The sequence below is a fragment of the Pistacia vera genome, unplaced genomic scaffold, assembly GCF_008641045.1.
Source record: "Pistacia vera cultivar Batoury unplaced genomic scaffold, PisVer_v2 Contig468, whole genome shotgun sequence".
Lineage (NCBI taxonomy): Eukaryota > Viridiplantae > Streptophyta > Magnoliopsida > Sapindales > Anacardiaceae > Pistacia > Pistacia vera.
Genome location: NW_022196299.1, coordinates 447,321 through 462,705, shown reverse-complemented (window position 1 = coordinate 462,705; position 15,385 = coordinate 447,321). Strand labels below are relative to the sequence as shown.

General features: G+C 40.6%; 2 protein-coding genes across 2 annotated transcripts; both read left to right on the top strand.

Moving 5' to 3' along the window:
* The first annotated feature begins 4,231 nt into the window (after nt 1-4,231).
* Nucleotides 4,232-5,646, top strand: LOC116145837. The gene is made up of 2 exons (XM_031431269.1): nt 4,232-4,842; nt 5,523-5,646. Exons 1-2 carry the CDS (start codon nt 4,232-4,234, stop codon nt 5,644-5,646), a joined length of 735 nt encoding a protein of 244 aa, XP_031287129.1.
* A 2,401-nt stretch (nt 5,647-8,047) lies between these two features.
* On the top strand, nt 8,048-8,783 carry LOC116145836 (plasminogen-binding group A streptococcal M-like protein PAM). Its single transcript, XM_031431268.1, has 2 exons — nt 8,048-8,179; nt 8,253-8,783. Exons 1-2 carry the CDS (start codon nt 8,048-8,050, stop codon nt 8,781-8,783), a joined length of 663 nt encoding a protein of 220 aa, XP_031287128.1.
* The last annotated feature ends 6,602 nt before the right edge of the window (nt 8,784-15,385 follow it).

The window sequence follows — 15,385 nt, the reverse complement described above, 5'->3', positions numbered from 1 at the left end:
GATTTTAACATCTAAAATTTATGTAGATAGAATGAGAAATAAAAGTAATTATGTAGTTTGAATAGGTCATCTATAAAACCTCTTATAGTCATAATGTTGGGATCAAACTAATTTATTACTATAAGTAGGTTAGAACTTAATTAAATGGTAGTTGCAAAAAACTATTTTGATTTCTTATTGTATAATTCATGTTGTAGTATGTATTAGGACTTCAATTAATGTTTTAGAGTATTAGGATTGCTTTTAATTTTAACTATTCTGTTTCTTATATTATAATTTATGTTTAATAGATTGGATTTACTATTTTACTTTATATTACTGATTTCCTATTTTAAATCAGTTTTGATAGTACTAGGATTCAATTCATGTTTTAGTATTTGTAGGATTTCAATATTGTTTTAGTAGTAGCATTAGGATTTCTCATTTACTCTACTAGTAGAATTATGATTAGCCTACTGATAAATAGGGTGTCTTTTCAACTTATTCAATCAGTTTTTAATAAAATTTTCCACCAATTCTAGTGATACCGTTCTTTCCTCTAGCAAATCAATCATGCACCCAAAGTTAATACATGAAACTCATTGACCGAAGTGTTCGTGTTGAGTGTATGCAAAATGAAAGAATCAAACCCTAGTTGGAAGCAGAAAGATCTTGTGAAGGGTTTAGAATAATCTGGTCTTAAGGATCACAGCAGCAATATCAAGACACTCAAAACGATCAGCTGACCTTCTTTAAGAGAGAAGGATTGTTGAACAAACACAAAACATTCAAAGATGGTAAAGTACCAGCAATGGAGTCTGCCTCTCTGAATGGTTTGAGGCCACAGAGCAGTCAATATGAATGGGTGAATTTAAAGAGAAAGAGGATATTTTCTAAGGAAAACTGATCCCCAAGCTACCTTGTTTGGATTTTCAAATGGTGGTGAGAAAAGTTCAAGCAACGACATGTATTCATTCCTTCCTCATTTTGAGAAAAGTGGTTCAAAATATGGAGGAAATGAAGCTAGTTTGTCATCAATAAGAGAGGAATAGACAAAGGGCTGGAAAGGACATTATAAATGCATGAAACTGGCTTATTTTCATCGAATAGAAGCCGATAACTCTCTGGCAACAAAGCAGTTGGAGGGCCGAAAGGCAAAACAAGAGAGGATGTACAATGTTTGTGTGCAACGGCGACGGCTATGACAAACTTCCACTTGGGTCATCGGTAAGTTTCTAATCCAACGATGCTTTAAAATGTTAACCATGACTATCAATTGCAAGTATCGAGCGAATTCAAATGCATAGATGACTCTTTGTTTTTAGGAATTGCTTAAGTGGTTTGATAGCGTTTGAGTAGACATGTCTGTCTGCTAATTGGATAATTGTACATACTATGGCAAAAAAGGAGAATCTCCCCCCACTTCATCACACAACTGTTCTGTTCTACACCAGCTAGACTTCCAATCCACCCATGTGATGCAGGCATTATTAGAAATTTAAAGGTTATTATCGGCAGCGCTTAATCGCTGCTTTTGAACGGATAGAAGTTCATTATTGGAACCAGAAAGATAAGTATCCTGGTGGAATTGTAAATGCAGTTGCTGCATGGTCAATTGAATGTATGAGCCACAGGACCAATATCAATGTTTAGCATGCAAAATTAGGACCCCCGATGTCGATGTAGAATGCAAGTTACAAATTGAAGTGGATATGAAGAGAATAGAAAAGTCATTGTAAAATTGAAGTGATCAGATTCGACAACTTACTACACTAATAACGATATTATGTGCTTCCTGCGATCATTCAAATGGAGCAACAAGCGTATATGTTTTAATGAAGAAGACATCATGCTGTGCAATTAGGACAAGAGAGAAATGAAATAATTCTGAGGAGAGTGACGGAAATGCAAAAAGTTTCATGCCATGAAGCTCAAAGATGCTGAAAAGCTAGAAATATTTTGGCTTCAACAGAAGATGTCCATGCTAGCGAATATTATATACCGCAAGTTGAGAGATTGGTAACACCTTAAAGCATAAATAATGTCGTAAACAACTTTAGATAAATTTTTGTTCATCATAAACCTTTATGTAAATAACATATTTTATTTTTTTTTTGCATATAAAAAATAATTATTACTATGTGGAGGCAACTTCCTTTAAGACGGGAATTAAAAAAATTAAACTTATTACAATATGAAAGTTTGTTTCTTATTTATACTATCCAATTAGAAATATATTTTTTATGATATGTACAGTTTATCCTATATAGAGTAGCACTATAGAGAGATTTTAATATTTACTTCGGAAATCTTGGGAGAATGAATTTTGTAACTTCTAACATATACAAAATATTGTAGGTGAATTATAAACCCTCAAACATTTCGTGATTTAAAATAAACCGTGGTTTCTAAAATGGGACTAACTTCATTTCATTAGTTTCGCAGTTTGAAAGGTAGATAGATAGATAGTATTTGATTTTCAATTTGTGTCTCCAAAGGGAATTTTTTAAATAAAAACTCAATGGATATATATTTCTTCCCCCCCCCCCCCCACCCCCCCCCCCCCCTTTTTTTTGTGTGTGTGTAACCCAAGGTGTTTAGGCAGCTTACGCAGCACCGTAACTAATCTTCGAGGTCCATTAAACACTCTATAAGCCAAAGAATAAGAACACAACAATGTTATCGTGGTAGGTGGTCCAAGATTGAATCCGAAAACTCAAGGAAGCGAACAAACGCCTGATCGCTTAGGTCAATCTCACAGGGTTTTTTCTCGTCTTTTCCCTTATCCTTGTCCCTTTTTCCTTCCCCCACCAAATTTTTCTGAGAGATCTACACATTCGAAATATGTGAAGTGGATCTGGTCTCAGTAGCTTCGAAGAGGTTGATTTGGGCATTACACGACTACGATGAGGGCATTATGGCGTGCGCGGACTTGAACAAGCTATAAAGGTCCTAATATGTGGTTGCCAAGCGTTGGAATACGGCCTTAGTGGAAGCTTTGGCGTCGATTATGGGTTTTCACAGGGTAAAAGTTTATTTTAAAATTTAAAGTATTGCATTAACTATTTTTCGCTACAATTTAATTTTTTTTTTTTATAGAAGTCATTGAGGATGGGTAATTTCTCTATGATGTTATTGCCAGCTTGAACTGGGAAAGATGGATAGTGTTACCTGGCTTTTTGCTTGAAAAAACAAGAGCAATAGGTTTCTGTGGTGGGTCAAAGGTGAAGAGGAGATTATTAAAGCCTATATAGTGGGTTTGTGTTGTCAAATTGAAACAATTAGCGATAAAGATAAAGTGTGCATGCAGGAAAAGAAACAGATACCTTTTTGACTCTTACAAGGCTTCTCTGTAATAATAAAGATATTGTAATTTAGTTTCTGTATTTTTTAATATTTATGTATGTTAAAGTTAATATACCACATGGCTTTCTTTTCGAAAGAGAGATTACAATCTATCTGAAAAAGATTGAAAAGCTTACATTATATATGCATGCATGATTCACATTATGGAACATAACTAGCTTCAAGCTCAAGTTAATTTACTGGGTCCAATACCAAAAATCTTGGCCACTAATCACTTTATATTATGCTTTCTTCTTTTTCTTTTATTTATTTTTTTTTTTTTTGGGGTAATCGAGGTGTTCGGACTAGCTTACGCGTACCTCAACTCATCCACTAGGGTCTATTAAACACCCTACAAGCTCAAAGGACTAGGTAAGCAAAAAAGGGTCCATTGAATATCATATAAACCCAAATGACCAAGTAAGCCGAAATGTTATTTATATTATCCTTTTTTTTTTGGTAACAGGGGTATCCGGCTAACTTGCACACATCTCAACTAATCCCGTAAGGTCTATTGAACACCCTACAAACTCAAAAGAGCAGATAAGTCACATTGTTATTATAGTAAATGGCCTCAAGGGTTAACTTAGAAACTCAAAAAATGGAGCAAATCTTTTTAACTGACAAACCAACTCCTTCAGTTATATTATCTTTTTTTTTTAATATATTATTCAGTCACAAATTTTTAAATATACCAAAAATCTTCTTTTTTATCTTTATCTTTATTTTTTTATCTTTTTATTTTTTTAATTTTTTAATTTTTTTTTTCCAATTGCACAGTAACTAAGATTGTAGAATAAAAATGATACTCGCTAGTACTTGGCAGCTGCTACTTCAAATCAATATTGTAATTCTTCTTCTTCTTCATCTTCGTAGCTCTTTAATTTAAAGTCTAGTAAGAGCAGTAATGGGTTCACCAATGCCGAAAAATGATATAAATTATGATATTAAGAAAAAATTGTTCAGATTTGCCATGAAAAGTAACTGGGACGACGTTATTAACATATACCAGAGTCATCCAAATGTTCACATGGAGAAGATCACCAAGTCAGAGCAGACAGCATTACACATCGCTGTTTCTGATGTCCAAGAACAAAAGGTTGCAAAGCTTGTGGATATTATCATTAAACACCCAACCAAAACGGATGAATCAACAATAGCTGATCATCATAAGACTACAGCTTCAAAAATAGACAAGGCTGAAGCAAGATTTCCAGCATTGGCAGTTGAAGATGACAGAGGGAACACCCCTCTTCATATTGCAGCTTCGCTGGGGAGTGCAAAGATGTGCGAATGCATAGCTTGGGCGAACAAGGACTCATCATTAGAGTTGATTGGTGCTCGTAACCATGACGGTGAGACTCCTTTCTTCTTGGCTGCTCTTCATGGTCACAAAGACGCCTTCCTTCGACTCCATTCTATTATTATTTCCAATCCAAATAGCTCAGGCTATGAGTATTGTAGAAAAAAACGACGGCGATACAATTCTTCACTCTGCCATCTCTGGAGACTACTTCGGTATATACAGACCTATATATATATATATATATATATATATATATATATATATATATATATATATATATATATATTATATATATATAGATAAGATATATATATATATATATATGAATTGAATTGAATAATTCTATTCTGCCATGCAAATATTACTTATTCGACCTGATTTTATTTTATTATTGCTTTGATATGTAGATTTGGCATTTCAAATTATTCATTTGTATAAACGCTTGGCAAACTATGTCAACGAACCAGGATTGACCCCTCTTCATATCCTAGTGTTGATGCGTAATTTTGACACCAACCAAATACACGTGTGAAATGCTGAGCTGGCCCAGAAGACACACACGGGTGAAAGAATGAGTAAAAACAATAGGGAACAGCGTTTAAAGTGGTTCGGATGCTAAGAAAGCAAATCTTACGTCCACTGATTTTGTATTAATAGTAAAGGTCAGGTCGCGTTCAGCGGACTGACTTACAAATGATTATACAAGAGAGAGATTGCTATTTTTCTTTTGAGAGATTAGCTAATCCTTTAAATGAGAGAGGAGCTCTCAATTTATAGTGGGATGAATTAAGGTTATCATTACTAAATTTGTGAATTGGTGGGATTATCCGCGCAAATCATTCTTTATGTCCCATTGCCCACTTTCTAGAGTGATTTATGTGATTTGGTGCAGGGATTGGACACGTGGAATCACTATAGCTTCTGACTGGTCTGACACACACCCACTGTCTAACAGAAGCATGTCGCCCCTATCATTGTATGACGTGGCTACCTCAGCTAACTGGATGCGGGCCTAACTAAGCTCTGACTTTTTATCTGACTGGGTCTTGCGTCAGCTCTACTTTTTCAGGCATTCCCCTAGTTTTTAAGGTTCAAGGATCAAACCTTGAAAACTATAATTCATGCCGTGACAAGATGCCTTCGAGGAAACTTTGGTGATTCCGACCTATATGAAAAGAGGTTGAGACCGCGCTTGTGCGCGTGCGACCCGATAATATTTGCTTAAACATGAACGACCTGATCTTAGACCGTACCAGTGCTTTGATTTCGATTTTCCGAAGTTCACGGCCTGATTATACTTGGAATTCTCTTCTAGACAAGGGATTAGGTTGTTTCGGAACTAAATACTCATCGAGAGTCATGTCGCTTCGCGACCAATGGGGTAGAATGGAAGAGTCACGTTGCTTCGTGACTGACCAGATGAAGAGTGTTCTATGTAACGATCTCTTCAGACTTTACCTGTTGCATTTTCGTAACTGATACATTTAATGAAACGCCTTCTGCTCTAACAGGCATGTCCTGTGCACAATTAATGCCAGCCATGCGCATTAAATGCGTGACATGCTGAAACGATATACTCCATTAGAGCATTAAATGCAGATTGGGGCGCATTTAATGCGGCAGGAGAATCGTGCCATCGTTTGGGTTTTTCAACGGAGAAGGACGATGATTTGGTTTTCTTGGAGCGTGACGGTCACCCGTTCCTATGGATGAGCGACACGTGGTCGCGATCAACAGGGAGGAACATTTTTTCACCCAAACGTCATTTGATTTCAGGAAAACCAAGTGCCAGTTCTTTTGCTATAAAACCCAGGTTCGTTTCAGGCAATGTTAACACACTCATCTTTTCAGAGAGAGCAAGAGACTTTTGCAAACTTGGATTCTTTGCCTACCAAGCCAGCGCGTACCTGATATTTGAAGCAGAAGGATCCATCTTCATACTCCAAGAGGTAAGAAACATTTTTTGTTTTTATTTCTCACTCCCAGTAGTTGATAAATGATTGGTTTTCCAGTAGTTGATCGGAGACGAAATGTTCTTACTGGGTTCGAGCCATGAATGGCAGCTCGAATCATTCTGTTAGGGTTTTTCTGGGATTTAGGAGGGGAAGTGTTTGCTTTCTTCCACATCATCGTACGAAATGGTGTACGAGGGCTAAAAAGATGCCCTGCTTGTCACTTTTGCAGACTGCAGTAGAATGGACCCCTCAACGACCAGATCCGAAGAAGGGACCAGTTCGTCCACGCAGGATGTTCCTGTGAGTCCCACCCAAGAGATCTTCTCGGTACTTACTGAGGATGAGCTCGATAGGGTGATAAACCAATACAGTATCTGCGAGGATGTTTTTTGTGATAAGACGCTCACAGCTCGGCATCCGTCACGTGGGTTGGCCGCGATCTCCAAGGAAATCTTCAAGGGTGGGGGCTTGATCCCTTTCCACCCTTTTGTCAGGTTGGTCTTGGATCATTTTGAGATCGCACCGATGTAACTCATGCCAAACGCGCACATGATTGCGGTTGCCATGTACATCACATGTCACGAGAACTGGTTGGGCAAGCTAACCGTAGTAGAACTCAGTTTCTCGTACATCCTAAAAAAGAGCAAGGACAAGGACTTCTACTACTTGTCCAAGCGACCTACTATCGTAGTAGGGATACACAGTTACCCTAGCAACGCGGGGGCTTATGAGACGAAGTTCTTCTTTTTTCGTTACGATGGCCTCTACCGCTTCCAGGACCCAAGTAGGTTTTTTTTCCCTTAACGAGCTCATTGACTTTGTTTTTCTTACTAACGAACTATTTATTTTTCTGACAGTTAACAAAACAACCAGTTTGGAGCTGCTCGCAGATCTAGATAGAATCGTAGCCTTCCGTTTCTTGTTCGAAGTGAGCCACGATGCAAAGCTGCTCGTGACAACCGCGAATCTGTGGAGGTACGGCTTCTTCAACGTAGACGCGACCTTAGAGCCTCCATCGAGTAAGTTACATTAACTGGATCCTTTTTTATTGCGCAGTGAACTTTTTTTTTTTTTTTTTTTTTTACTAACAACGTTCGTATGCAGCAACCAAGCCGAAGGGGCAACATCGGGGTCTGCGCATCCTACTGAGGCTCCCTAGCCTTGGGCGGGCTCCTTGATCCAACCTACGGGTGCTTCCCAGCCCTCGACTGCTCGTCCGAAGCAAAAGACAATGGCTCAGCGACCCAGGAAGATGCGACAAATTTGAGTCGAAGAGTCAGAGTCTGAACTGGAGGATCTAGGCGTTCAGCCCGGGAGGTCATAGCCAAGCATTCCCAATGCTTCGAGAGCATCCCGAGCAAGGCAAAGCAAGGTCACAAGCACTAGAAAAAGGTCGGGTAAGGAGCCGGTGGGCGACACTCCTGTCGGGGGTACTGGCAAGGATACTCTAGTGTTGGACTCGATGGGACAACTACCAAATCATTTGCAGTTGGCAGTCTTTGCCTTGCTGGAGTGCGAACTCGCGGAAGTATTCGAGTTCATGGGTTCTGACCATGTGGACCTGATGTCCACATCAATCCAGCACATAGGCAAGGTAAAACGAATTGTTCTCAATGAGGACTGCCTTTTTGTTCTTAGTAGGAAACTGACATTCTTCTTGTTCGCAGACTCTGTTCTCCATGCAACTATCCCTGCAAAAGGTTCGGCTAGGAGCTACTGCGGGAGAGGTCGCACTGAAGGAAAAGAATACGAAGCTTAAACGGGACTTGGAAGCCGTCGAAATAGAAAAAAGGCTATCCACTAAATCGATGGTCCGGTACCTGAATGAAAGGGATGCGGCTCTTCGCACGGTGGATTTTCAAAAGGCCGAGCTTGAGAAGCAAGGGGAGGAGATAAAGGAACTCCAGAGAACTATAACCAGGCTCTCCAGAGAAGTCGACGAGAAAGATCAGGAGCTCAAAACGACCTCTCAGCGGGCTTTACGAGTAGAGCAGGAGAAGGAGGTCTCAGAGAAGCAAAGGCAGGCTCTTGAGGCCGAACTCCAAGCGAGTCAGGGAAAAATTACTTCGCTAACTGAAGAGATGCAGAACCAAGCAGAGGAGATCGAGGCAAAAGCTGCTGAATGGGCAATCGAGTCTATCTATGCCTTGCGACTGAAGAATCAGCAGATTGATATGTCCGACCTCTCGGAGGATTAGCGGGAAACTCTCATTTCCATGGCGCGGCGCGAGGATGAGGAAGCAGTAGAGGCTGCCCGAGGATTTGATCAAAGAGATGCTTAGGGACACGCCCTTAAGGAACCCACAACCGATCGGGCGGATGGCGACCAGCCATGAGATGACGAGGTCGATCCTCCAAGAGTCAAGAATCAGGGCCGATAATTGTAATTTGTTTTTGGTATCTTGTCTTGTTAGCTGTACTTATTAATGAAATACATCTTAATCTCTAGAGCACTTAATCTGTACCCTACGAGATCGCATTCTAACCATTTATAACATTAGAACAAGTCTATGCGAACATAATTATAATACGTCTATACGAGCAGAATTACATGAGGATTATTACAAAAGAACAGGATAATATACTTGTTATTTACATTTACGAAGATTGCGAAAAATAAAATCTTTACAAGGAAAAACTGAGTTCGGAATTACTGATAATATGGTCGGAGATGTTCAGCATTCCAAGCTCGGGGTACTTTTAAACCATTTAGCCTTTTGAGATGATAAGTCCCCGGTCTTATCACTTTGGCAATGCGGTAGGGGCCTTCCCAGTTCAGTCCTAAGACTCCCACACTTGATTCTCTGGTACTGGGAAGAACTTCCTTCAAAACAAGGTCGCTGACCCAGAAGTCTCTTCTCCTAACCTTAGAGTCGAAGAACCTCTTTGCGCGTTGCTGATAGGCTACTACCTTTAGCTGAGCCTTGCTGCGATGTTCTTCAATTAGGCCAAGACTTGTGCGCATAAACGCTTCATTGTCGGCTTTGTTGTACAGGTCCCTCCAAAGTGAACCGGTTCCTACCTCCACAGGGATCATCGCTTCGCAGCCATATGCTAGCGAAAAAGTGGTTTCTGAGGTAAAGGTTCTTGGAGTTGTCCTGTAGGCCTATAGAACTTCGGGGAGGTCGTCGGCCCAATTTCCCTTGGCTGCGCCAAGCTTTGCCTTCAGGGTGTGCTTGATGGTTTTGTTGACAGCTTCAACTTGACCATTTGCTTGCGGCTTTGCAACTAAGGCAAATTTTTTATGAATACCCAACTCGTCGCAAAACTGCTTGAACTCCTCATTGTCGAATTGTTTGCCATTGTCCGAGATAAGAGTATGAGGAATCCCATAGCAGCACATAATGTTCTTGAAGATGAAATCCTTGAGCTTTCTGGTCATGATCGCAGCTAACGATTCTACTTCGACCCACTTGGTGAAGTAATCCACCGCGACCACAACATACTTTACTCCCCTTTTACCAACTAGCATGGGATCGATGAGATCGATTCCCCACATGGAGAATAGCCAAGGGCTGGTCATGGTTATCAGCTGGTAGGAAGGAGCTCGTGGTATGTTTGTGAACTGCTGGCACTTGTCACACCTTTTGACAAAGTTGTAGGTGTCTTCTTGAATTAGGGGCCAGTAGTACCCTTGACAAACAACTTTGTCGGCAAGAGATCACGCGGTGGTGTGATTACCGCAGATCTCTTCATGTATCTCCCTCATGATGTAATTTGCCTCTTCGCTAGTTACACATCAGAGGAGAAGGGCGCTAAACCCTCGCCTATACATCTGGTCTCTGATGAGGGTGTAAAGAGCAGATTTTGTTCGTAGAGTCCTTGCCTCGACCTTGAGTTAGGCAAGGTCCCATCCCTGAGATACTGAATGATAGGGGTCATCCAGAAATCTGATTCTATTACATTCACAACCTGTTCGATTGGGCTGATACGGGGGGTCTCAATGAATCAAACAAGAATACTTTCTGGTGCATCTGAGTCCAATGACGAGGTTATCCTTGCCAAGGCATCTACCATAGAGTTGCTATCTCTAGGAATCTATGTGATCGCGAAGTGCTTGAACCGCTCGAGCGCGGCCTTAGACTTCTTCAGGTAGCTGATCATATTTTCTTCCTTGGCTTGGTACTTCCCCAAAATTCAGTTAACGACTAGCATGGAGTCGCTGTGGATACTGATTGCAGTTGCACCTATTTCTTTGGCCAATCGCAGTCCAGCGAGCAGAGCTTCATACTCGGCCTCATTATTGGTTGCCTTAAAACCGAACCGGAGAATGCCATGAATGCAAGCCCCTTCGGGACTCAAAAAGAGAAGACCTATCCCGACCCTCTTTCTGTTTGATGATCCATTGACTTAGAGGCTTTAGGTCGATAGATTTTGAGCAGTTTCCTAAATGACTTCACTAGGCTGTTGCTCCGACTCATCCGTTGCATGATATGAGAATTCGGATATGAAGTTGGCAACAGCCTGCCCTTTGATAGTTGATTTCGGTCTGTACTTCAGATCGAACTGACTTAATTCCATGGCCCATTTAAGTAATTTACCTGATGCCTCCGGCTTCTAGAGGACCTGCCTGAGCGGGTAATTAGTCATTATGTGGATCGTATGGGCGTAGAAGTAAGGTTGCAACTTGCTGGAAGCGATTAGCAGGGCATAGGCTAACCGTTCCATTTCCGGATACCACATCTCAGCATCCAACAGATATTTGCTCGCGTAATACATCGACCATTGGACCTTATCCTCTTCCTGAATTATGGCTGCACTGACCGCGAACTGAGAGATGGATAGATATAGGAGGAGGATCTCTTGCGGGAGAGGTTTGGACAGAAGAGGTATCTTCCCGAGGTGTTCTTTAATACTCTGGAATGCCTGTTCACACTTGGGAGTCCACTCAAACTTTTTATTGGCCCTTAGAACATTGAAGAATAGCAAGCAGCGATTTGTTGCCCTTGATATGAAATGACTTAGTGTCACTATTCACCCATTGAGGCTCATGACCTGCTTTTTGTTGGTCGGGCTCTTCATATCGAGGAAAGCTTGGATTTTCTCGGGGTTGATCTCTATTCCCCGTTGGTTAACCATGTATCCTAGGAATTTTCCCGAAGATACTCCGAATGAGCACTTGAGGGGGTTTAGCTTCATTTTGTATTATCGGAGGATGTCGAACATCTCAGCGAGATGCGCTATGTAATCTGAAGCGACATATGACTTGACCAAAATGTCATCTATATAGACCTCCATCGATTTTCTGATCTGTTTGGAAAATATTCGATTAACCAACTGCTAGTAAGTTGCGCCAGCGTTCTTAAGGCCGAAGGGCATAACTCTATAGCAGTACAGCCCCCGATCTATAACAAAGGATGTATGCTCTTCTTCCGGCTCATACATCGAAATTTGATTGTATCCCGACTACGCATCCATAAAACTTAGCAGCTCGTGTCCAGAGGTGGCATCCTTGAGCTGGTCGATTCTAGGTAGGGGAAAGCTATCTTTTAGGCATGCTTTATTGAGGTCGGTAAAGTCGACGCAGGTCCACCATTTGTCGTTAGGCTTCTTTACTAGAACCCGGTTGGCAACCCAGGTTGGATAGAGCGCTTCTCGGATAAACCTATTTCGAAGGAGATTATCTACCTCAAGCTTCAAGGCGACACAACGTTTTGGATCCATCGCTCTCTGCTTTTGGCAAACCGGCTTAGGTTCACTATCGATGTTCAATGCATGGCAAATAATATCTGGGCTGATCCTGACCATGTCTGCATGTGACCATGCGAACACACCGATATTCTCTCTGAGAAAGCTGGTCAGTTCGGTGGCCAGTTGGGGGTTGAGATTGCTCCCAATCCTTAACACTCTGCTCGGCTCACTCTGGTCGACCGATACTTTCGACACATCCTCAACTGGCCCTAGGGGTGGAAAAAACTGGTTAACCAGTTTGAACCGAACCGATTTTCGGTTTCCAAATAAAATTGAACCGAAACCGGTCCGGTTTTGATTATAAACCGGTTAATTATAATGGGCTGGATTTCAAGATTTTTTTCGGCCCAATTTTGTCAAACCCTCCATTCGGCCCATTTTTTTTATTTTTCTAGGTTTTTATTACACTTGAATAATTTGAATTCGTTTTATTGTTTTAATAAGGCCATTATCAATCTGTTATTTTCATTAAGAAAATGTTGAAATATCACCCAATAAATCATTTCCATGTTTTACCTCTAAAGTGTAGCAGTATTCGACTTTTCTTATCATATGAATTTCGGCATCCTGTTTCTCTCAATGAAAGAGTTATAATTCTTGTTCTTCCGCTGAACAGCTTTGTAGATACAAGAACAATTCAATAGTGCCATGACAGAGGAGACTGAAAGCTCAAAATATTGTCGTATATAATTCAACGAAGTAATTATCCTAACAAACAAGTTTTATATTTACAACACAAAACTCTAGAAATAAATTTAAAAAAAAAAAAAATCCAACGGAACTGTTCTGTAGACCTAAGTGGAGATTAACAAAATGCAGATATAGGGTTCTATACGAAAGGCGATGATTACCACTTCAAATGAAGGGCGAGGTTTAACAAAGCTTCAACTTGGTGTATGGTTCGTTGCTTCAACCTAACTGCAATGGATACGGGATCAAACCCTTGAGAATTTCGCGCTTCACTTTGCTCCAGCTCTACCTCTTTTATTAATGCATCAACCTCTCTGATAAAATCTACCCTCAAGAGAGGGTCATGTCCTTCCAATGGTGGTCATAATGGCCCATGATGGCATTTTGGTGACTGAGAGAAAGAAGAATGGTGAGTTGGTGACTACAAGTCTGCAATTGCGGCTGCCTAGTGTCTGCCGTCTGCCATCTGGTGAGCAAAGATCGGTGACTGCACTAACTGGTGAGCTTTTCGGTGACTGAGAGAAAGAAGAATGGTGAGTTGGTGACTGCAAATCTGCAACTGTGGCTTCCTAGTGTCTGCCATCTACCGTCTGGTGAGCAAAGATCGGTGACTATTGAGCTTTCCAGTGACTGAGAGAAAGAAGAATGGTGAGTGGTAACTGAAAGTTTGCAACTGCCTGGTGGAGTGGTGTGACAGTGTCTGCCGTCTGGTGAGCAAAGATTAGCGGCATGAGAACTAAGAAATTTATGATTTTGTGTGGCTGAGGGCCTGAGGCAATGAGGCTTGACCGCGTGAGAAGTGAGAACAAAGAGTCTGAGAGAGAGTCGAGAGAGACAGGGAGTGAGGAGTGAGAGTGAGAGTGAGAGACTGAGTGAGTGAGTGACTGAGAGTTAGCCAGTTATGGTCTTACACTCTTACCTGGGGATTCCAAAGTCAAAAACCCAAAATGCATAATTTCAAATTTGTTTAAAAATTCGGTTCAAAAACCGGTTTCCAGGTAACCGGAATTCATTTAACTAAAAACTAAAACCAAACTGGATATTCAGTTTTTTTATAAAACCGAACCAAAACCCCAAAAAAACCAAATTTTCGATCCGGTTCAATTTTCGGATTTTTTTTTCCACCCCTAATTGGCCCACTGGAAGGGTATTCCTGAATACGAGGATCCATATTATCCTCGGTTGGGCCAGGCTGTAGAGGAATGCTGCGCGAGATACCTTTCCCTTAGCTCGCCATTTGTGTAACGCCCCACTTGAGGTACGTAGTTATTGGTTCCTCTTTCGCCCTCATTTGAGTTGTTTTGGTAATATTGTTTGATAGTTATTAGTATGAGTGTTGTGTGGATTAATTGCCTTGAAATGGGTTAAAAATAGAAGAAGTGTAGTATGCCGAGCTTCGCCGGGGCAAAGAAGAATCTTCGCCGCGGCGAAGATGTGTTGAAACCACCGGAAACTCTCTGGACGGTTTCACCGCGGCGACGGGCCGATTTTAATGTTGGTTAAGTTTTAGATATTTTCTTCCCTAAGGGCAATTTGACCATTCTACCCCTAATTAGCAGGAAAAGTGGGGAGTTAATAATAAGGATTTTTCATGGAGAATATGTTGATATGTGGGTGAGTTTGTAATGAATCAAAGGATATGGATGAAATTCCCAAATAAGAGTAAGGGCAAAATGGGAATGATTGGGTATATATTTCATTAAAAGGAATTAGAATCAGAAAACCCCTCATTCTTCTTCTCCAAAAACGCAACTCTTCATTCTTCTTCCTATCAACTTCTCTTTTCTTTTGATCAAGGAATTCCAAGGGATTTTTTGAAGTGATTTGGGGTAGAAAAGCAACCTAAGGCTTCCTAAGAGGAAAAGTCAAGCAAAACAAGTGAAAGGAAGAGTTGGTGAAGTCTCTCCATAACAAGGTAAGTAAAACCCAACCCAAGTTGAGATTTATGAAATTTCTTAATTAGGGTTTTGATAGACATGATATATGTATGTGATGTGCATGTAATATGCCATGTATGGAGGTTGTCATAGAGATTTCTATGCCTTAAGAATGCTTACATATTGCAAATATGAGAAATGGGTTGTTGGGTTGGCAAGGTAGTTGAGATGGATTTGAAAGGGTGTTATGGAACCCTTTTTGGAAGTGTTTTGTTTGACAGGTTTTTATGGCTTTGTGAAGGGGTTTTCCCCCATTTTGGATGGTTAGAAAAAGTTTTAGAATCATGGCTATGATAGAGTTTTATAGTGCACATGAGTTGTTTGATGAAATGTCTAATAGAGGTTTGAGTGTGAGTAATGAACCTTAATTCTTGCAATATTGCATGTTGGCATCTCATAAGAGCATTGGTGAAGTTGAACCATCCATAGGTACTAGTTGTACATAGAAAAGTGACCTAAGAAAGTGTAAGAAAATTGTGTAT

Excerpts from the sequence above, each read along its gene's own strand:
- LOC116145837 (XM_031431269.1), top strand. The coding sequence starts at position 4,232 with ATGGGTTCACCAATGCCGAAAAATGATATAAATTATGATATTAAGAAA. Across the intron at positions 4,843-5,522 it reads CATCTCTGGAGACTACTTCG|GGATTGGACACGTGGAATCA; the intron begins GTATATACAGAC and ends GATTTGGTGCAG.
- LOC116145836 (XM_031431268.1), top strand. The coding sequence starts at position 8,048 with ATGGGACAACTACCAAATCATTTGCAGTTGGCAGTCTTTGCCTTGCTG. Across the intron at positions 8,180-8,252 it reads CAATCCAGCACATAGGCAAG|ACTCTGTTCTCCATGCAACT; the intron begins GTAAAACGAATT and ends TCTTGTTCGCAG.